Consider the following 23,620-nt stretch of genomic DNA (forward strand, 5'->3'; position numbering starts at 1 on the left):
AGAAATCATGTGACTGATGATTCAGTTCAATCTTTTCTACTTACTGAAAAGGAAGTCTGATGATTTAGTTACTGACTGTCCTTCATTGTTTTTTAAAGATTTGGAGATAGGAAATCATGTTCCCGTTTATGCTCTTTTCCACTCTGTTTTCTTCCATATTTACTGACCCCAGGGAGCAACACTGGGTCTGCAACTCCTCTGACTTGAGTGTGTGGTATACCTACTGCGGTAAGTAAAACAGCCACAAGTCTTAGCTTCAGCTGTTTTGAGGGGGATTTTTCACAGGAACCTTACTCTCCTGTCACTGGGACGCGGGAAATGACTACTTGCTGCGGCAGCTGGCGGCAGGCAGGCAGCAAGACGGATGGCTGGACACCCCTGTGTGGATTTTTTCCGATTCTTCACAGACCTCACCAGGCTCTAAAACCATTTTGTACTTGACCTGGAAGGGCCTCTGTTGTTCCCTATGCTCAGCTATCTCTGCCTTGTGCCCAGTTTCAGATGCTTCCCAGTTTCAGCGAAACTGTCTGCTTCTGAGCTTTTTTGCTACTTCTTGACACGGAGGAACAAGCCTCGCTGCCACCTAGAATTGATGAGTGCTCCAAACTGTACTTTTGTTTTGCTTTGTTTTGTTTTTCCATTATACACACAGTGTTGGGTGTATAATGGATGCTCTCTATGTGTTTCAGGCTTCATCTCCCTAATTGGATATAAGCCTGGTTCTATTCCTTACAGCTGTGTGACCTTGAGCAAAATACTTACTTACCTTCCATGTGCTCCAGTTTTTCTTAATCTGTAAAATTAAAGTGATTTTAGAACCTATTCTAAAAGCATTGCGATGACGTGACATTTTCAGTACAGAGCTGCATAGAAACAGTCCTGAGTACTTCTTTTTTAAAATCAGCCTAATGATGCTATTAACTGGTTGCAAATAATTTTATAAAAATATATTTGGGGGAGTTCCCTCCCCACACACACAGTTTAAAGTAATTTAGTACCTTCAACCCCCACTGTAACAATGTAAGGACATTAAAACACTCATCTATTTACATTAGGGGGAGATTTCCTTTTTACATTCGTACAACATTTTCTATTTTACTTCGCTGGGGCAAGAACCCCTTCTATGAGATCTACCCCCTTCAATTTCTAAGTATATAACAGATATGTTGACGATAGGCGCAGGGCCACGCAGCAGATCTCCAGAGCTCATTCATCTTGCTTGACTGAAACTTTATGCCCATTGATGACAGCTCCCCATTTCCCTCCCCCCAGCCCCTGGCAGCCACCATTCCACTCTGGTTCTATGAATTTGACTATTTTAGACACGTCACGTAAGTGGAATCGTGCAGTATTTGTCCTTATGTGACTGGCTTGTTTTTATCACAAAAGGGTGTTGAATTTCATCGAATACTTTTTCTACATCTATTGAGATGATGATGTGATTTTTTTATCCTTCGTGTTATTAATGCACATTAATTGATTTTCATGTGTTGAACTATCCTTGTATCTGAAGGAAAAAATCCCACTTGGTCATGGTGTATAATTATTTTAATGTGTTGTTGAATTCATCTTGTTAGTATTTTGTTTAGGATTTTTGCATCTATGTTTATCAGGGATATTGGCCTGCAGTTTTCTTTCCTGGTTGTGTCTTTGTCTGGCTTTGGTGGCAAGGTAATGCTGGGCTAATGAAATGGGTTTGGAAGTGTTTCCTCCTCTTCAATTTTTTGAAAGAATTTGCGGAGAGTTGGTGTTAATTCTTATTTAAATGTTTGGTAGAATTCACCTGTGAAGGAATCTGGTCCTGGGTTTTTTTTTTGTTGGGAAATTTTTGATCACTTTTTCAATCTCCATACTAGTGATAGGTCCGTTCAAACTTTCTATTTGTTCAGTCCTTTGGGGATCCCCCTTGGAAAATTTTGGGGTCTGGGTGCATGAACCAACCTCTTCTCTCCTGAGTGAAGCTGGCGGCTAGGGGAGTTTTTCCTGATTGTGCAGGTTCTCTGTTGAGAGAGTGTCCTGAGTCTCCCTATCAACTTCACGAGTCTGGATTCGAGTTCTCCTGGGATACAAGAAACTTTCAATTAGTTTCTGATTTCCATAAAGGCAATTTGTCCATGAATTGTTGCTGAATTTGTGTGTTTATGAGGGGAAGAAGGGTCTTAACTTCTGACTCTGCCATCTTGCTGACATCATTCCTCTGGGGAGGGAGATATTTTAACCACCCTTAATTTTTCTCAGTATGCAATGTTAACGCTAAAGGCATCTTTTGGGGGCTGACTATCAGAATACTTTACTTATTGGAAATGATTTCTAATAATTTATTGACATTATCTCTATTCCATTTAGATAACATGAAATTCCCTATTTCAATAAATGTTACCCCCTGTGTAGAAATGAAGGGAAGCCGTGGATATTTGCATATTTCATACATTCCAAGTAAGTCCAAAGTTTTTTTGTTTTAGATCAGTTAAAAGTGTTCAAGAAATATCAGTGATAAATGATTGTGCTCCAAACGTCCATGTATTTGTTTTCTATTGTTCTGTAACAAATTACCACAGTCTTACTATCTCAAAACAGTATATATTTATCTCATAGTCTGTGTGTGTCAGGAGTCTGGGCATGGCTCACCTGTGTCTGCTACAAGGTGACACTCAAGGTATCTGCCAGGACTGGGATCTCTTCTGAGGGCTCAAATAGGGATCCACTTTAATTAGCATGTGATTGTTGACAGTGTTCAGTTCCTGTCAGGCTGTTGGCCAGCTAGGCCTTTCAACATGGCTCTTGCTTCATCAAAGCCAGCAAGGGGGACAGTCAGCTAACAAGATGCAAATCACAATCGTACGTAGGCTAACCATGGAAGTGTCACTCTATCAACTTTGCTGTATCTATGTGTTAGAAGCAAGTCACGAGGCTCACACTCATGGGGAGGGGATGACATAAGAGCTTGCGGGTAAAAATGGAAATTACTTGAGACTTTTAACAATCTAATAGGTATATTCTTTGTCAATCATTAGCTATTTAACTGATAAGTCAAGTTGGGTTTCCACTAGTTAAAGATCTGTGTAGAAGCAAGCCCGGATTTTTTTTCTGAAGATGACCTTTCTAAAAAAATAAAAATGATGATAATCTGATGAAAGAAGACAATGTTCTTTTTTTTATGTTTTGTCTTATTTTTCTTCTCTATGATTTTACTTGTCATCAGCTTAGTAAAAACGAAATTGGGTGATGGTGATAGCACAAGGCTGGATTTGAGTGTTTGTGAAAATACATAAAGCTTTTATCCTCTCTTCCCCGTCATCTCTGTTGTATGTAGGCCTTAGGCTTGAGGAAGCCTCAATTCTAATTATCCTCGTTACCATTATTGTGGTATCGTCATCACCGTCTTCATTATATCCTCGTTTATATTTGTAACTTATACTTTACAAAGTACTTTCACACACATAAGCTTGAATAAAGATTTTCCCCCTGATTTTGGTTCTCCAGTTTATAAGAAAAACGGTAGCTGAGAACCCAGACATAATAGACAATAAACTCATGTTTTAATGTTCCTGAATTTCATTGTTCAACCTGTATTTTGACGCTTTGGTTCTGCATTCATTTATTCATTAAAAAATGCTTAGTACATGAACTAGAATGAGAGGAGTAAGTCAGAGAGGTTGGAGGTCGACCAGAAGAGACAGAAAGCACCAATGCCAAATGCAGGAGAGAGTTTTGAGGAAGGAGCTGGCAGCTCTGTTAAGCACAGTCAAGTTCAATTTAAAGATGGGAAAGTTTTCCTCTGCTTATGGCACAGTATATTTCAACGTACCACCAAACTTCCTAATTTGTCTCCAGTTCCTCACTATCAGGGTATTCAAGTATTGTGACAGGTACTGTGAATTCAAGAATCTCTCAGTGCAATAGGAGGGACAGACCTGTAGATAATATGGTACAATAAGTGAAATGATAGCAGTAAGGCTTAGTGGTAGCACGTAGGAAAGAACAATTAACCCTGTTCACTCCACTTTTGCGGCCAAGCGTAAAACAAATAACTTTTTTTCTAAAAATTTGCCTGGCTAAGGCTCTACAGTTTCTTCCTCTTTTCTCAGGTTTCGTTTTCTGGTCTGTGTGCTGTGCTTTACGCCTAGATATTTGGCAGAAGTGGTTATTTACATAACAAATGACCTGCTTTTCAAGCAAACCCCTTGCCTTTACAAACAGGAAGTAAGTTGTGTACCTTCAGGCCCAAGTCATAAGAATATTATACAAAGTGGTATCACTCAGGGCTCTCTGAAAAGCAGACACCGAGAAGAACTTAGACATGCAAGAGATTTAATCAAGGGAAATGTTTATGAACAATAAAGGGAAGAGGACGCCAGAGCAGGCAAGCTGAGGATTCAGACTGGGGTACAGGTGTGATAAGTAGAACAGAATGAAAAAAAAAAAATAGTGCAGAATAGTTGGTAAAAGTGAGAGTTATTGTGTTGTTATTTGTTTGACATAGGTGTGTATGTGTGGTTGCCTTTGTACGAATCCTAGGGTATAATGCACTTATACCACCTATCTAGAAACAGGGTCAAAAAGTTTAAAAAGTTTCTCTAGACAAGACGAATTCCATGAGAGAAGGAAAGAATGAGAATTTGGTGAGATGGTCATCAGCCCAAAATGCTGGGGACCTTATTAGGGAAATATTTTCAGGGAAGTAGCGGTTACTATAATTTATTTTCCTGATGAAAAAGATTGTACATCTTTTCCAGTTGGACCAACTGAAGAACTTAGAAGAGTTGAGCAAAATGCATTGTTTACTGGATTTTTGCATGTTAACCGGTAATAGGGAGATCATGAGGAAATAATAAATAGCTCATACATCTACTTTTTAATCAAATGGTTGAATTTTGTTCTCCAAGAAGTTTGTCATCAAAACTACTAAAGAGGGGGTACAAATTGATTATGGCCACTCCCTTTCCTTTCTTTGAACTTCCTGGAAGAATTTTAACTAGAACAGAAGATTTTGTATCTTCATTTGATAGTTTTCCCCAAAAGACAGGTTCCTCTATTTTTAGACATAGCACAGATAATTCTTGCTGTGAACTGTTCTGTATGATTACAATCTACCAGTTACCCTCTCAGAACTTCAGTTTTTTCATCTGCAAAACAAGGACCACAATATCCACACAATAGATAGTCGTAACGACGGAATGAAATAATGTCGGAAAAGCACAGAGCATATTTTAAGTATATAATAAATGTTAATTATTATTTATAAAATAATATCTTATTTGAGGACTAATGGGGTTTTTTTTCTTTTTAAGGAAGAGACACAGAAGATTTATATTTCAATCTATATGTATCTTTAAACTCCTTGAATTTTCCAATGCGCAAGGAATTTATTTGCCGGGGATCTGATGCCCATTATTCTTTTTGCAGAGCTCTGAAGGGAGGTAAGCGTTCAATTTACAGTGCTCCCAGAATAGAATCTCAGACATGTCATGAAAATGAAATGCACTGAAAATGTGAAGTTCCTTTTCTGATAATTCTTTATTTCCATTCAAAGTTTTTTTACTTTTAGCAGCGTACACATTTTACAGTTATGTTACTGAGTTATTATTAAGGTGATGTTTACTTGAATGTGTTTGAAGGGATATTACAATTTTTACCTTGTTCAGATTAATATTGCCCATTTACCCTTGGTTATGGGTCTCTTTTTCTAAACATTACGTTTATTATTATTCATAGAATCTCACTAGATTTTTCTTTGAAGCTACGTTAGTTTCTTCAAAGTCTTCCCCAACCCTTTTTTCCACCCCGGAATTATTCACAGAATCATAAAATTTCAGAGTTTAAGACCTGAAGATCACTTACGCAAACTCATGAATTTTTCCTTGATAATTTTTAAACTATCAATAGTATTTTAAATGGTTTAAAAGACTATAAATATCATATTATTACATTATCAAAAATGGAAAATATAAACGATAAAGAAGTCAAAGAATCGTATTTCTAAAGTCATTTTGGAGTAGTTCCTTCTCATTTTTTAATCTACGCATGTTGTTAATGTAGTTGTAAGTATACTTTACTATTTTTTTTTTTACTTTACTACATTTTTTAAAAAAATTATTTAATTCTTTGACTAGATAACTACACCCATGTGGTTCACACATCAGAGTACAAACATTTCACAGTGAAACATTTCCCTTAGTGAGTACACTCTGGTTTACTTAACCATTTTCCTATTGGACATTTAGTGCCCTTCTCATATTTGTACTATTATAAATAATATTATAATAGACACGTTTCTCTATATAGTTTTTCTCATGTTTTAGATTTGGACATTCCCATGTTTGGAAGGAGAAGTTATGGACAACTTCCAGGGAGATTTTCTAAGCTTAAATGGTTTTAATGTTATTTCTGGTTTTACTTACATGAGGCCAAATTCCTTTTCTAAAGGATTGTACCAATTTATACATTGTACTACCAGCAATGTTTAAGTATAGCCGTTTAATCTCTGTCTTGTTAACATTGGGTATTATCATTTTTTTAAAGATTTTTTTTAAAAAACCTTTATTAGGAAAAAGCCTTATACTTAATTGTTTTATTAACTTTTTTTATTGCAGTTGAATGTTTTCCCATGTAATTATTTACCATTAACTTGTGCCCTCACTTGTTTAAAAAAAGATTTACAAGTATACATTAAATTTAACAACGTAGCATAAATTAGAGGTAGATGGGACCAAAAATGGAAAATAAGAGTAGGGAATTAATGGAATGAGAGTAACATAAAAATTTATAACAGAAAGGTTTGTAGTTGCTTAGACAGGAACATCAGTTTGATCGTAAGATTATAAAATTGCTAGCAGTCATGAAGAAAATAGTTTCTAAGTAAATCAGCGTGCTTGCTGTGTCTCTCAGCCAACTATCTCTCCGTATCTCTAATTTATCTGCCATCCACAAGCCACATACAAGTCATGCAGCTGGCATTGCTTCTAAAGAGTCTCAAAGACCTGAGTCAGTGTCCCAGCTTTCCCACCTACTAGCAATGTCACCTTGGGTGTGTCATTTCACCTCTGTCAGCCTCATTTTCCTCATCTGTAAAATGGGGATAGTGAAACCTGCTTTACATGGTTTTAAGGATTGAATTAGAGAATGTGTGTAAAACAGCTTAGTACAGTGTTCAGAGTAAGAATTCAAGAATGATGGTTATTCAATAATAAATATTCACGTGGATAATAGGAACCCTTCTTTTTTCCCAATTTCACAGTCCTGTCATTTTTACAAGTGAGGCAGCCGATGCCTGCAGGGGTTCAGAAACATGCCCCTGGTCATGTGGAGAGCTAGTCACAGAGCAGCCTCCTGACAGTTAAGGCCTGCTTTTCCCCTGTGCTATACTCTCCCTTTGAAAACAAATCCTCTTGGCAGATACTGATAGTCAAAACAACGGTTTTACAATTACTTCACATAATCTGTGTGGGATCATGTGGACGTTTTATCTGAATTTTCGAAGTTTCCATTTCTTGAGATCTAAGAAGCGTCAGACTTAGCCCAGCCCAGCCTTCCTTCTTCTTCCTTCCCCTTTTTCTTTTCTTCCACAAATATCTGCTGCACCTAATTGGAGCGAGTCATGATTTAGGCTCTTGTGATCCAAAGTGGAATGATAGGGTCTCCCTCCTCAGAAGGTCTGTCTGTTCTGGGAAAGACAGTCATGGGAACCAAACTTACAACAAAATGTCATACACATGAATAGAATTACATGGACTTAGGTTTAACTACATACGTAGTTATCCGTTCACTGTGACAGAAAAACTCAGACAAGGCTTCAGAGAGTAATTTCTTAGAGTCTTGAATCTATAAGAGAGTGAGGAGGAAGGCTGTTCCCTGGAGAGGAAACAACATATGCAGACATATCTAACCATGAACAAATATGCCTTATTTGGAGAGTAATTTTTTTTTGTAGCTGGAGCAGAATGTGCTTGTGGGGTATTGCCGGAGATGAGCATAGAAAAGGGGGCAGGATCAGGCAGGTAATTCCTGCTGCTTGTCATCAGTGGATAGGGGTGCCCCACTGAGATGTCCATTTTCGCAAGTAACTAGTGTCCATCTGGAGGGAGGTGCACGTTGGCAGAGGCAGGAATCTTGGGTGGATGGACGAGCAGCTGGGAGGCAGTGAGAGGCTGCGAGGGCTGAAGAAAGATGGTGGCCCTGGGACTCAGCGGGAGGAGGCAAAGGAGCATTTTGGGAGCCAGACCTGGTACTACGTGCTGACTGATTGGATGTGGCAGGCAAAGATTTGGTAAAATCAAAAACCACGTGAAGGGTGGTGACTGGATGGATGGAAGCACCAGTATCTGAAATGTGTGCAAAAGAAGGAGCGGATTTTGAAAAAGAAAAATAACGAGTTCTGATATGGGCATGTTGAGCTCAAGATAATTTTGGAACATTCAAATAAACGTGTCCCTCTGGCAGCTGACTCTATGGGCCCAGAGCTCAGGACATTCTGATTTAGGAAACTCGGATGCTGTCACGAGACCCTTGACAGTTTGAGAATCAGATTAGTAAGAACCAAACATACCTACTTTTAAAATAACTTTCCTTTTTATCTTTTATATTCCAAAAGTCATATATTTTTAGGATACGCTATTTAGAAAATATGGACAAGCAAAACATAAAGGAAAAATTGCCTATCATTTTACCATTTCTTACACACACATACCTTTCCTTCTTTCAAAAACACAATTATGAATAAATACATGGATATTTCAAAGGCATCTTAGACTTCCTAAGTCTGCTGTTCGTCCTGTTTCCAGGGTTTCTGTAACAAAGCACCACAAACGAAGTGCCTTAGAACAACAGAAATTTGTGGCCTCGCAGTCCTGGAGGCTGGAAGACCAAGATTAAGGTGTCGGCAGGGCTGTGCTCCCTCTGGAGGCGCTAGGGAAGGTTATGCTCCAGGTTCTCTCTCCTTACCCTGTAGATGTCCATCTTCTGCCTGTGCCCCTTACCACCTTCCCTCTATGCATGCCTGTCTCTGTGTACAAATGTCCCCTTCTTATAAGGACACCGTCATATTGGAGTAGGGCCCACCTTCATGACCTCACCGTGACCATCTGCAAAGATGGTCATTTCCAAAAACAGTGGTACCTCGCTTTTCGGAAAGTAATCCGTTCCGGAAAACCATTTGAGTTCCGAAACGTTCGAAAACCGAGGTGCGGTTTCCCCATAGAGAATAATGCAAAATGGGTTAATCCATTCCAGACCTTTAAAATCAACCCCTAAAACAGCAATTTAGCATGAATTTTACAATCTAATGATATCATAGATCCATAACATGTACGGCTTTCGTAAACCGAAATGTTCGTCCATGGAGACATTCGAAAACCGAGGTACTACTGTAAGGCCACGTGCACAGGCACACGGGGTGGGACTTGGACATCTTTTGGGGGATACAATTCAAACCACAGTGCCCTGCGAGGCGTGGGTCCTGCATCCTGCATCGTGGCCAGGACAACGGGACTGGACCACCTGTGAGCTGCATGGGAAGAGTAGAGAAGGTCCTAAGCAGAGGTTCTGTCTCCCTTTTCTCTGGCCCTGCCTTGGTTCTCACCTGGCTTCTTCTATGTGGGCAGAGGCTTCAAGCTCACTTCCCATAAGAATAGAATGGAGATAAGACCAAGATACAAACTTTTCAAGAGAGACAAAACAATTGAAAAAGAGGCCCACCCTGCAGAGGGGTTTGTGCTCCTCCTTCTTCCCACCTGACAGGAGAGCATTTGGTCAATCTCCCCAAATAGAAATCTAGGAGTTGCTCTTGGTTTTTTCATTCTCAATTCTCAAGTCCTGCCCACCTCCCACCACAAAATACAAATTGTATAATTTCAGTGGTTCTGCTCTGATATTTAAAGCTGGCATTGTGCAGTATAAAGATGAATAGTAAAATTTATGTCAAAATCTTAAAATTTCATTTTAGTTTGAATGATATTAAATAGCAAATACAAAATGTAGGTAGGCTAGAGAGAAAGAGATGGTGGAAAAAAGGAAAAGCTTTATCATTTAGTACCTTTCACGGGATATCTCCCTGGCTTTTTAAATAAGGGGCACCCATTTTCATTTCTGTACCTGGCTCTGGAGCCAGGTATACAGGGATCAGGTACTAGGAGCTGGAAATTCAGAAGTGGTATGAGCCCTGTCCTCGTGGAGCTTGTAGATGCATGGAGGAAACAAGATCAGAACTAAGTCATGAAATAGGATAAAGATAATGAAATAAGGTTCAGTTTGTGATGAGTGCTCTCGGGAAGGCAGCAGGTGAATGAGCGAGACCATCACAGGAGACAATATCCTGGGTAAAATGTACCTCCCCTTCTTTTCACCACCATCACGGGCCCCTGGCCTCTAACTGGTCTCCCTGACTCTGAGCGCCCCCTTCAATCCATCCACCTCACAGTCATGTGACTCATGTCTCTAAGCAAATCAGACCATTTCACACTCTGCATGGTTGTCTGTCACCCCCATTGTCTTAAATGCAGAGCCCGAGCCCATTCACACTTACTTCTTGGGATTTACTAAGAAGCACTCTTGCTTCTTTGCTTCAGTGACACGGAGCCTTGTGCAGGTATATGCATTAGCCATACTGATTTTCACGGTTCTGCCTTTGTTCCTCATTTTCCTGCCACCTGGAATGTCCCCTCTCCCTCCTTCCTATCCTTTATGGCAGTTCAACTGTCATGATAATAATAATAGCATAATGATAACATAATAATAACATTATCATTATTATTCACAAGATGCCATAGGAAGGGGGTCTAGAAAGGAGGCGGAACGTTTCATCTTATAACAAGTGATGTTTTAATGTTGTTAATATTTAATGGGTGCCATGTCCATGTGTTGTTCTGACACTTACATGGATTAGCTCGACTAGCCCTCATAATAATCCTCTAAGGTAGGCACTTTGTGCACTCCGTCATTTCACGGAGGCACAGAGAAGTAAAGTGACTTGCCCACTGAGTAAGGAGAGGAGCTGGGTTTCAAAATCCAAGCAGTTCTGGCACGTCACTCTTATCAAAGAGGAGGTACCGCCTTTATCCTTTCTGCACCTTTTCATTGCATGTCGCAGTTTTGCACTGTCTCTGTCCCCAGGGGACTTACTAATTGTCATCTCTCCAGTCCCTGCTACATAGTAGGCTTTCAGTAAATACTTGTTGAACTATTAAATTTGAACTGGGTTGGCCTTGAATGAAAGATCATAAGATCATGAGGACAGGATCACTTTACTAAGCTCAAGAACCAGCATCTCAGTGTATTAGCATCCTTAATAAGGAAACAAACAAAAGCAAATAAATGCTTGTGTCTCCCCGAAAATAAGACCTAACTGGACAATCAGATCTAGTGTGTCTTTTGAAGCAAAAATTAATATAAGACCCGATCTTATGCAGACATAATCTATTCATTTGCTATTAAGGATTGTCTTTAGCCAGTTCTGAGAACAATCACCATTACACTTTTGCATTTGGCTGTGTACTTAAAAAGAAATTTATGGTCACTATTATTTTTGTTAGAGATTCAAAACATTTCTGTCTTTCTATCCTTAACCTGGTTAAGTTCACTCCTCTGTTGTTTCTGAGTAGCTCAGTGGAGTGGGGTTTTTTCCTGCCCTCCTCACGGACCCACAGGCTCTGCAGAGCCAGGCTCACGGCTGTGCATTTCAACAGTAACTAAACACTTAGGCTTCTTGTGGTGGAGCTTTGGGGTCCTGTCTGCCTCCCCAATCTCCCTTCCACCTTCAGGAAGAGACTTCTCTATTATACCCTCCTAAAGGAGCAGCAATATTAAATATGCACATATATAACTTCAAATGAAGCATATTAGCACCAGCTTGTTCATCGACCATTCGTCGAGACCAGTGGGACTTAAAGTTTGCAGCCTCTAAGAGACAAGCTACCTACAGATTGGCACTGAGAGAGACTTGGGATGGTAGACAGCCACAGGAGAATCGTATCCAGTATAAGACTTATTATTGCTCTCCAAGTTTGCTTGGGACTACTGCTGCCAGTAATAAAAGTGTAAAAGGTGCATGCCATACTCCCCCCAAAAAAAATCACCCAGGGATGACCAATACCTTTCTGTGTTTTGTTTGCAGAGACCGTGAATACAAGCGTACCATTCTCCTACAAGGGAATATTGTTCTCGAAGGTATTGTTCAAGAGTCCTTATGTACTTTCTTAACCTTTTGCAGTAACAGATGTGCTAAGAATCTGAAGCAAGCAATTCACAACTTCTAAAAATTGTGACTCAGGATTCACAGGTTCAAGATTCCTTTTTCAAATTTTCTTTGGTTTTGAATATTTGGCCCCTTCTTCCTTCTGAAGAATATGGAAGTGTAAAAAAGTTACACAAAAGGAAGCTCTTTTTCACTTCATATTTTCCCAGTAACATACATGGCTGAAGGTAATACAGATGCTTGTTGCTGACATATTGAATGACGTGTGGGTGAAAGCGCTGCACGACCCCTGTGTGGAACTCTGTAATTGCCTCCATGAACAATAACGCCAGAATGTTAGATGCTTGCATTAGACACCTGGCAATGAAATTTTGCACACATTTCAAAACAAATTTTAACAACGTTTATTTATTCTTTAATTTAAATTCAAAATTTATTCTTTACTGATTTTGTTTACAAGTGGCATCTGACGTTTGAAAATCTCACAGGCTAGTTTAAAAAAATTGTTACAAGACATCCTTTCATCATTGGGAAATAAGTGGGTCTTCTGTTTGCTGACTTCAAAGGCATACACAATTTCATCTCATTAGAAAACTGAGAAAATGAGAACCAGTCCAATTTAAAGGACTTCCTCTTACTAAGAAAAACTTCTTATAAAAGTCTTTCAAAATAGAAGCATCTAATATTTTATATTACTTGTATTTCTTATTCTTCATTTTAGGGGCTGTACAGATGTGTTGTAGAAGCCATCACCGGGAACACTGAAGAAATGCTCTTTTGTTTGAATTTTACCATCATACACCACTCTAATTTCAATTAGAATAAATCTAATATATTTTTATTTTTCAAAGGCTTTATTCTTCCCTTAATTTTTTTTTTCACAGTGTATTAGTTTCCTCTCGCTGCCATAACAAATACCATGTAGTGGGTGGCCTAAACAACAGAAATTTATTTTCTCACAGTTCGGGAGGCTAGAAATTGGAGATCAAAGTGCTGGTAGATTTGGTTCCTTCTGAGGCCTCTCTCTTTAGTTTGTAGCTAACCTTCTTCTCCCTATGTCTTCACGTGGTCTCCCTCTGTGTGTCCTCACCTTCTTATACAGACACCTGTCGTATTGCATTAGGGCCCACTCATTGGAGCTCATTTTATCTTACTCACCTCTTTAAAGACCCTCTCTCCAAATCCAGTCACATTCTGAGGTACTAGAAGTTAGGGCTTCAGCATATGAATTTGGGGTGGTGGGGTGGGGCACAATTCAGCCCATAACACACAGGTAACGAAAGCTCTAGAACTGGTTGACCTTTCTCCATTTCCTGCCTCTCCTCTGGGGCAGGTTACCAGCATTGCTTACCCGGGCCACTCCACTGTCCTGACTGATCTTTCCGCACCTGGGCAGGTGCTTCAGGTAAAGTATTCTCCACAAAGGCAGTTTCAATACCACTTTCAAAATACAAGTCGAGTCACGTCACCACAATGCAAATGGAATGAAGTGAAACAAGAGCGAACAAGGCCCTTCCTGTGGCCTTTTGATTCTTTCTGGGACCAAGTTGGACTCTGTTGGACGGCCTGCTGGGCCCTGCCCCTCCTTTTTCTCTCCAGCCCTTCCCCCCCACCTACCCCCTGCCACCTCCCCCTTGCTCTCTCTGTTCCAGAATGTGCCATATTCCCTCCCACTCCAGAGCCTTTGCCCACACAGCTCCCTCTGCCTCAGCTCCCCTCCTCCACCCTACCTCGCACTCACCCCTTCACCTCTGTAATGGGTGTGGATCTTTCTTGGCTCTGGTGCTACTTCGGGAATTACCAGCAGGCCATGTGGAGTACACTGCATACATTTCAATACTGGGCAGAGGCAGCCTGGTTAACGTCATAGAGAAATCACATTACAGAGTCTCGCTGCCAGGCTCCTGTGGCTTTCTTGGTTCCCCAGAGCCCTTTTTCTCCTCCCACCTTTATCTCACGGCTCGCTTTCTTTGTGATATGCTTTTGTAGATCCATATCCCTTCTGCACTGCACGTAGCCCTCATTTTATCATTATTTCAATCACTTAGTCACTAGACTAAGCTCCATGAGCTCAGGCCACATAATCAGTGCAGTTTTGCTCAGCACTCTTGACCCAGCACCTAGCATAGTACGTAGGCTTGAATTTGCCCTGCATCCATATTTGTTGCATGGATAAATGAGCATTTTCTTTTTGTAAAATATTCAAACAATATGTAACTATAGAAAGCAAAATATCCATGTAATCGTTCAACTAACATTTATTGAGCACCTGCTGTATGCATGTCAGGCCTTGTTCTAGAAGCTGGTTATAAAGAATTTAACCACCGAGATAAAAAAAGAAAAAAAAAATCGCTGCCCTTACGGAGCTTAGGTTTTTGTGGGAAGAGACTGAAAAAAAAAAAAAGGAAACGGTAGAGTACTTTAGAAGCAAATATGCTCCCACATATGTGATATGTAGAACAATAAAACAGGGATGGGGGATAGGGACGGGGGGAAGTGGTGAAGGTTGCCGTTGTGGGTGGTCGTGAAAGGCCTACTGAGAAGATGGTATTTGAAAGAGTTGAGAGAACAAGCCATGTGGCTTCCTGGGAGTAGAGGCATTGCAGGTTAGCGAGCAGCTGGTGTCAAGGCCCTGGGGTGGGAACGTGTCTGGTGTGTTTGAGGAAGAACAGGCAGCTTTTCAAGTGACGTGAGTGTGGGGAGAAGAGGTCCGAGGGTGTGTGTGTTGGGTGTTGGGGGGTGGGTAGGCATGTGCTGTAGGGGTGGATAGGCCATTAAGTGAGAGGGAGACGCTGCATGGTTCCATGCAGGAGAATGACATCAGCTCACTTTTTTTTAAAACATTTATTTGTTTAAGTGTGTTTTACCAGGACCCATCAGCTCCAAGTCGTTGTCCTTCAATCTAGTTGTGGAGGGCGCAGCTCACTGGCCCATGTGGGAATCGAACTGGCAACCCTGTTGTTCAGAGCTCGCCCTCTAACCAATTGAGCCATCCGGCCGCCTCTCAGCTCACTTTTTAAAAGGCTTATTCTGGCAGCCATTTACTCAGGTGTGGAAAATAAACTGGAACATTTTGCAGTCATTTAGGTAGACTAGTAAGGGGAAAGTTGGGACGCTTTTGAAATAATCCAGGTACAAGGTGATGGAGGGGGTGGCGAGAAGTCCTACAGAGCTGCTTTAATGAAAACCTTTCCTGATATTACTTTAAGATGAAGACAACTGGAGAGTTATAGATAACCTATTTGCTATTTTTTAATTTAAAATTCTTCTACATATGGTGTCATTCAGTTTCAAAACAACAACAGGTGGAAAGATCTATAAAGCAGTTCTGTAATTTGAAATTCTTTTTCTTTTTAAAATTAGAAATTCTCCTTAGATTAAAAAAAAACAACCTTGTTGGCCTCTTACATAATAAATATTAATGCATTTCATTACAACAATTTCAGACAGTGCCTAAGTGCATAGAGCAACAAGTGAAATTCCCCTTTTCATTTTTTTTTTAATACTGCTCCTCCAAAACTATTTTAACAGTTTGGGGTGTGACTTTTCATTCATATGTATATCACACTATAAATGCTATTTTTACATACATGTATCTATACACGCACCTTTCTCAACATGAAATTATTGTATGGTGTTTTTCTCATTTGAATCTGGGAAATATTTCCAAGTTAATACATATAGATCTATCTCATTATTTTTAATGGATGCATGAATTTCTGTTGTTTGGCTCTACCATAATTTAGTTCCTCATTTTTCTGTAAGAGGTGTGTAGTGCAGGATATAGAATAGATGTAGAAAATAGTGCTAAACATTATCCTAAACCAATCCTGGATTGGGTCCTGGCCCAGAACCCAATAAACAGAAACTGCTTATAAAGCAAATAATTAGGACAATTAGTGAGACGAAACGTGGATTCTAGATAAAATTCAAATTCCTTATTAAGTTTCCCGATTTCAGTAACTGTAGTGTGGTTAGGTAAGAGAATATCCTTATTTATAAGGGGTAAAGGTGTATGGTATATGAAATGTACTCTTGAATTGTTTAGAAGAAAGAAAATATTATATATGCCTGTTAATATATATTATATACATATACATATATACACATATACAGAGAAAAAATTATAAAGCAAATGCAGCACAATGTTAAAAATTGGCTAATCTAGGTATATGGAGCTTAATGATTCTTGCAATTTTTCTGTAAATTTGAAACTATCAAAATCTGCAATTATTTCAATATTTATTTAAAATGATCTACACATAAAAAAAATAATTTGAAGAAAAGAAATGGCACTGGGCATTATAGCTTTCTAGTCACACTAACGGAATTTGAGATGTGGACGGAATTTGAGATGTGGACAAACTCAAACTTCTGCCCCTTTATACAAGAGCGCCAACAAAAGGGAGAGACTTGGGATATGGTAGGTGTCCCATAAATCGACCTTCTCTGACTTCCTTTTCATGTTTTCTTTCTATATTAAACTATTTAAAGATAGAAATGTCCAGTGCTTAAGAATAAAAATGAGGGCCCGGCCTAACAGGCCTCTTTTTTAGGTCTGTGACCATAGGCTGTCACCAATCACTGCTGCTTCTGCCACTGTGCCAGCTCCACCTGTCATTCTCCAGGGTCTGGCCATCAGCCGCTGTGAGGGTTTAAAAGCATGGCTGGGTAATGCCCAGGAGGGCAGCGTTCTCTGTCAGTGGACTGACTAGTCCTGTGCCCAGAGCCCTCACTGCATAGCTGCTTTGCAGCCGGAAGCCAGGAGATACTGGTCCCAGACCAATGATCCATCCATGGGACCGCAGGCTTTACTGTCCTCATCTGCCAGTGAAAGGCTTGCACTGGATCACCTCGAATGGCCGTAGCTGGAGGAACCAGAAAAATCTAAAGCAGAATTGACCCTCACGAAGAATTCTCTTACTTTCTCATTTTGTCTTGGGGGTGATAGGCTCTCACAGAGGAGTCAGAGAGGTTGAATAATGGGAGTCAAAGACGAGACAGGAACCCAAACCCTCACTTTCCATTTTAAAGTACATTTTTGTTCATAGAGAATGATTAGGAATATAAAAAGAAATGTTATTATCCCAACACTAACCTGAACCCTGACCTCAGCTAGAGAAATGCATCCGAAACACAAATCTGATCCTCTCACCCGCTGCTTAAAACATCTCAATGATCCCACTGTTCCCAGAATAAAGATCCACATCTCTGAACAGCCTTCAAGCCCTTCACATGAAGCCAGCGTCCACTCACATTGTTATTCCTACCCTTCTTTCTCCAGGCTCCGCAGCTACAGAGGCCTTTCAGTTCTTTAAATAATTCTCTTCCAGGCCACTCGCACCCACTGCACCTAACCTCCAGCATGGTTAAATCCACCCATCCATCAACCTGAACTCTAGCCTCCACTCCTGGGGGAAGCTCACCTCCTTGCCAGCATACGACATGACCCCTGATGGTATATTCTCATAGCACTTTCTTCTTTTTAGTTAGGACACAGATCTGCCACTGAAACAGAGACCCTGGGGACTTTAATAAGAAAGAAGTTCATTCCTTGCTCCCGGTACACTGTGTGCCTAAGCCCAGGGCTTGCGGTTGGGACCCCAGAATCCCTTTACCTTGGTACAGATGTCTCTCGGTTGTTGCCTTCCCAGCATGCTCTGAGATGACTCATCACCCTATGCCAGTGGGAGGGAGAAAGAGGAAAGGAAGGGCACATCCCCTCCTTTTAAGAGGATGACTGGAATTGTACTTACTACTTTTTTTTTAAGGAGGGCGCAGCTCACAGTGGCCCATGTGAGGCTCGAACTTGGTGTTATTAGCATCATGCTCTAGCCAACTGAGCTAACCGGCCGCCCCTGCACTTACCACTTTTACTCACCTCTCAGTGATCAGAGTCACATGATCACACCCAACTGTAAGGGAGGCTGGGAAAGTAGCCTTTAGTTGGGCTCCATATGCATAGCAATAAACCTGAACATCTATAGATGGAGTGAGAGGAGAGAGAGACACCTAGCGGTATCTGCTGCAGAACACCCAACCCAGACTGCAATGATATATTAATTAGTGTGGTTCTTTGATGGATACCTAGCTGCCTCACTAGACTGTAATCTCTGCAAGCTCAGGGACCACATCTGTTCTGCTCACCATTGTACCCTCATCATCTGTCCCAGTGCCTGACCCATAGTAGGACCTTACTATGTGTTTGTGGGGTGTAGGAATGAATATACTGGGTCTCTAACAACCTCTTGCTTTCCCCTGTCTCATGCTTGCTTGACACTCCGGCTAGACCAAACCACTTGTGGTTGCCTAGTAATGTATTCATTATCCATAAACACACACACACACACACACACACACACACACACACTTTGCTAAGCTGGTAAACAAAAACAGTCGTCGCACTATTTAAATTTCTTTGATGACTTTTGAGATTATACAAAATTTCACATATTTCCATTTATGTTTCTTGCTTTCAGAGCTGATGTCACCAGTCCTATCAACGTCCCTGGAGCTATGCTACGAGCTCAACAAAGTGGATTTCAGTCAGAGCAATCAGATCACAGTTCGGCAGCACCCTCAGGGACTTGGTTGGTGAGGACTGGAATAGAGTCATGTTTGCACGAAGGTGTTTGTGCAATTCTACCTGAGCAGCATCTCAAACCTGCACTTTCCACGCGAGCTGGGAAGCAAAGTGTTAAAGGTTCTATGCTGGGTTTAGAATCTGGAGGGACGGTGTGATGTTGTGATTTATAATTAGAAATACGCAATTGGTCTTCACTTCTGGTGCAGAGCTCCTAAAACCTTTGGAATTTCCTAAGTGAGAACACCTATGACGGTGTCTTAATAGTCATAGAAATTTCACCCTTTCACCCACACTTGATTTGATGTTAGTAAGGTGACTTATGGAAATCCCTTAAGGATGAGGCCTGGTTGTCAGGGGAACCAACAGTTCCCCTGTGATCAGAGGGCTGGAACTTTGAGTTCCATCCCTTGACTCTGGGAGAGATTGAACAGATCACCGAAGGCCAATGATTTAATCAATCGTGCCTGTATAATGAAGCCTCCACAGAAACCCAAAAGGACTGGGTTTGGAGAGCTTCCAGGATGGGGAACCAGAAGGTGTCTACACGCTGGGCCCCAAACTCCAATGGGACAGAAGCTCTTCTGTTTACAACCTCTACCTACATCTCTTTATCTGGCTATTGATTCATATCCTTTACATCCTTTGTAATAAATGGGTCATCTAGTAAGTAAACTGGTTTCCTGAGTTCTGTGAGCTACCCTAGCAGATAAACTGAACCTGAGGAAGGGGTCGTGGGAACTTCTGACTTTTAGACAGTGGGTCAGCAACACAGGTAACAACCTGAACTTGCAACTGACATCTGAAGTGGGGACAGTCTTGTGGGACTGAGCCCTTAACCTGTGGAATCTGATGCTATCTCCAGGTAGATGGTGTCAGAACTGAGTTTAATTTGTGGGGTACTGGGTCTGTGTTCTCAGAGAATTGAGTTAATTGCTTGCTGGTGTACAAAAAAATATATACATATCAGAGATGGTATTTTAAATGGCTCTTTACAGAAGTATCTATGAGCTTTAGTAGTCAGTAAAGATTAATATATTGATGAATGAATAAGTTGTATTAAAACTCAGTGTGAATGATGGCCAACCCACCTATAATCACCCAGTCACACCAACTACCACCAGCTACAGATGTTTGGCTTATCACATATTAAATGATAATAAGAATATAAAAAATGTAAAGTAATATATCTAATGAAGCTGCCATGAATGGAGCTATATGGAAAAAAATTGGATAGATCATGTGATAGTGATAGGATTTAGATATACTATTATTTTAACATTTTTTCTTTAATATTGTTGCTAATGAAGCTTAATCATATTACCATCACTTTCACCAAATGACAACCGCCAAAAACAATTCTGTCAGCAATGCCCTTTTAAAAATACACAAGACCTAGAAGATATTATGGGAAAGAGAAAAGAAGGGGGTGTGGGGCTGTTCTAAACATAAGTATGTATGTGGCCAACGTGCGGAAGACCTGTTTCCTGTATAAGACTTAATTATAATTCTGAAAGCCAAGAGAGGAAGCAATAATTCAAAGCCAAGGAAGTGAAGAGCTTCCACTTCCTTAGTGTTCACGAGCAGGCCTGCGATGGATATTACTGCTAATGAGAACAGCATGCTTTCAGACAAAAGGTGCACGCCAGGCTTCTACGTGCAGATAACCTAGGATCAACACAAATCCAGCAACTGGGGACGCGGTGGTTTTGCTTTTGTTATAAGATGGTCCTGGCTGAGAATAGCCTCTTGATTTGTTTTTCAGGGGCTGCTCAGAAATGCATTTGACTGTAGATGCCCCAAAGCACACGTATTTCCTATTAATCACCTAGTCTAGTACAGGAAGCTTCTCACTCCTAATGCAAAATCCTTAACAGGGTTCAATGTTACTCACTTCTCAATTTCGATTACTGAGTATTTCAGTTCAACTGCTGTCTGAGTAAGATTTACTCATATAGATGGTTAGAGAGGCTGAATGTGCAGGAAAGAAACAAGAAAAGAAAAAGAAAAAAACTTGGTAATTTGATTAGAGAAGGGAAGAAGATTTTGGTGGATGGGTAGTTTTGGCCAGTAGGAGGGTACCATGTGAGTGTTTGTGTGTGTACGTGAGTGTGTGTGTGTGTGTGTGTGTGTGTGTGTGTAGTACAATGGAGTACCACACACCAATAGAAAACATACTACTGCTGCTGCTTGCAACAATCTAGATCTCACAGACGTAAAAGTGAGTAAAAGAAGCAAGACACAAAACAATGCATACTGGGGGGCTGGCCCAGTGGCTCAGGCAGTTAGAGCTCCATGCTCCTAACTCTAAAGGCTGCCGGTTCGATTCCCACATGGGCCAGTGGGCTCTCAACCACAAGGTTGCCAGTTCAATTCCTCGAGTCCCACAAGGGATGGTGGGCTGTGCCCCCTGCAACTAGCAACGACAACTGGTCCTGGAGCTGAGCTGCGCCCTCCACAACTAAGACTGAAAGGACAACAACTTGACTTGGAAAAAAGTCCTGGAAGTACACACTGTTCCCCAATAAAGTCCTGTTCCCCTTCCCCAATAATAAAAAAAAAATGCATACTGTATGATTCCATTTATATGAAGCTCAAGAACAAACAAAAAAATTTAATCTGGTGATACATCTGAATAGTGGTCCCATTTTGGGGGAGACATTAACTGGAGCATATGAAGAAGCTTTTAGGGGTGCTTGAATTGTTCTGTATTTTGATCTAGGTAATAGCTATCAAGGCATAAACATTTAAAAATCTTTTGAGCTCTACAATGAAGATATGTGCCCTTTATAATATCTAAGTTTTAACAACGAAGGTTTTTTTTTTTAATTCTACATTACTCATCAATACATTCTTAATTGGATTTGTGTCTGTGTTTTCGATTAGGTACTTCTGAGACTAAGCAGGTGTCGCCTAACAAGGCACAGTCACATGTGCGTTTTATGTATAAATAATTCTAATACAATTACCTTTCCAGGCTCACCTCCAGCACTTCCCAACATAAACTGTACATTCCAGCCAAATTGGATTACTTATTCTTCCTTGAACATCCCCTCCATCTCACGCCCTTGTCTTTGCTCATGTTCTTTGTATATTAATTTGTCATAAGTTAATTCATACTTTCAATGAACCCAAAGAGCTTTCTTTTCAAAGAAATCAAGTCTTATTACACCTTCTGCAAAATGAAGAATAAAAAATCTTACTATAAGCCTTTTGTTTTTTTTTTTGGAAAAAAACACAGATTGTCATATATTGAATGTACCCCAAATACAAATTATGTGATGTAGAAATATTCACTAACAATAGCTAATAAAAGCTAATGGCAGTCGTAAAAACAGCTAAAAACAATTCTGAGAGGTAGTGTAAGGTAGAGAAGCGAGCATAGACTTTGATGTCAGACGGACGTGGTTTTGATTTTTTACCACATACAGATGCGATCTCACCTACCGTGTTTCCCCGAAAATGAGACCTAACTGGAAAATAAGCCCTAGCACGATTTTTCAGAATGACAATCCCTGAACATAAACCCTAATGCGTCTTTTGGAACAAAACTTAATATAAGACCCTGTCTTATTTTCGTGGGAACATGGTAGGGTGATTAGGGTCTTTTTGACAAATAGCAGTAGCCTTCCAAAATTACTGGTGGTGATGGTTCTATGTCTCCTTTCAACTTTTCCGTCAGTTTACAATGACAGGAAGTTTTAGACCACTTTTTATCGGGCACACTAAGTTCTTTATGAATAAAGTGGGCAGAAAAGTGTCATTCCATAGGTTCTGTGCTCTGCTCTTTGTTCTTTCGGATGTCCCTACAGCATCTTGTGGTAAATGCAACAACAGAGGGACAGGATCCAGTTCATTGGCTAATTGGAGTCAGATGACCCCACGTCTTCTGAACCGATGGCTACACTTGGGACTATACAGGACTCATGCACCGTTTCTTAAGGCACCGGTACTGGGGCTTGCTGGATTTTCACATCCTGTTCATGAAAGTGATGGAAAAGCCTGGGTCCTGCTTCTTGAACCACTAGTTTCACCACTGAAAAGCCATTTGTAACCCCATTTTGCTGGAAAGCCAAACCTCTGCAATTGATCAGAGAAACTATGGCAGAAGCTCTTGTGGTGTCTACACTGCACTGTATGCTTTCCCTTCAAAGTAAGCTTACCGCCCTGGAGTATATATGCCTAATAAGGCAAGCAATTGCTTGTTGGGTGTAGGTGAAAACTAACACTTATACCCATTAATGTTTTACCGTGGTTATGCTGAAGCACTTTAAAGTCAATTGTGGACAACACAATAGTTTTGGTAAGTCACTTTTCCTCTCAGAACTTGAGACCCCGATGTGGTTATCATAGCTTCTTTTTTTAAAAAACTTTTTTTGGGGACAGAATATTGGGGGACAGTGTGTTTCTCCAGGGCCCATCAGCTCCGAGTCCAGTCACTGTCTTCAATCTTAGTTGCAGGGGGCACAGCCCACCATCCCATGCAGGAATTGAACCGGCAACCTTGTTATTGAGAGCCCTGCTCTAACGAACTGAGCCATCCAGCCACCCCTCCGGCAGCTCGTTTTCTTCAATCTAGTTGTGGAGGGTGCAGCTCACAGTGGCCCATGTGGGAATCGAACCAGCAACCCTGTTGTTAAGAGCTCGCACTCCAACCGAGCCATCCCGCCGTCCCTATCATAGCTTGTTCGCCATCACTCACACCACCCCAAACATCTGATGAGCTCCAATAGTGTGTATGGCTCTGGGTAGGAGCTACGCATTACACAGAAATTAGAAATAGAAGAGTTTGGGAATTTGTAACCTCTAGGTCACGACACCAGTTTCATTTTATACTGGCTGTGTAACAC

At 40.6% G+C, this 23,620-nt stretch overlaps 1 protein-coding gene across 2 annotated transcripts; it reads left to right on the forward strand.

Annotated features, from left to right (window-relative positions):
- LY96 (lymphocyte antigen 96) lies at nt 1-19,442 on the forward strand. Of its 2 annotated transcripts, XR_013994761.1 has the most exons (6): nt 1-228; nt 2,347-2,436; nt 5,292-5,420; nt 12,107-12,159; nt 12,909-13,592; nt 18,667-19,442. XR_013994761.1 is itself a non-coding variant. In XM_081070567.1 (5 exons), exons 1-5 carry the CDS (start codon nt 117-119, stop codon nt 13,005-13,007), a joined length of 483 nt encoding a protein of 160 aa, XP_080926693.1. In that variant the 5' UTR covers nt 1-116; the 3' UTR covers nt 13,008-14,516. The 2 variants fall into 2 exon arrangements, 1 of the variants encoding a protein (XP_080926693.1); XM_081070567.1 differs by lacking the exon at nt 18,667-19,442 and having other exon boundaries at nt 12,909-14,516.
- Nucleotides 19,443-23,620: the final 4,178 nt, after the last annotated feature.

The sequence above is a fragment of the Rhinolophus hipposideros genome (genome assembly GCF_964194185.1).
Source record: "Rhinolophus hipposideros genome assembly, chromosome: 13".
Taxonomy (NCBI): domain Eukaryota; kingdom Metazoa; phylum Chordata; class Mammalia; order Chiroptera; family Rhinolophidae; genus Rhinolophus; species Rhinolophus hipposideros.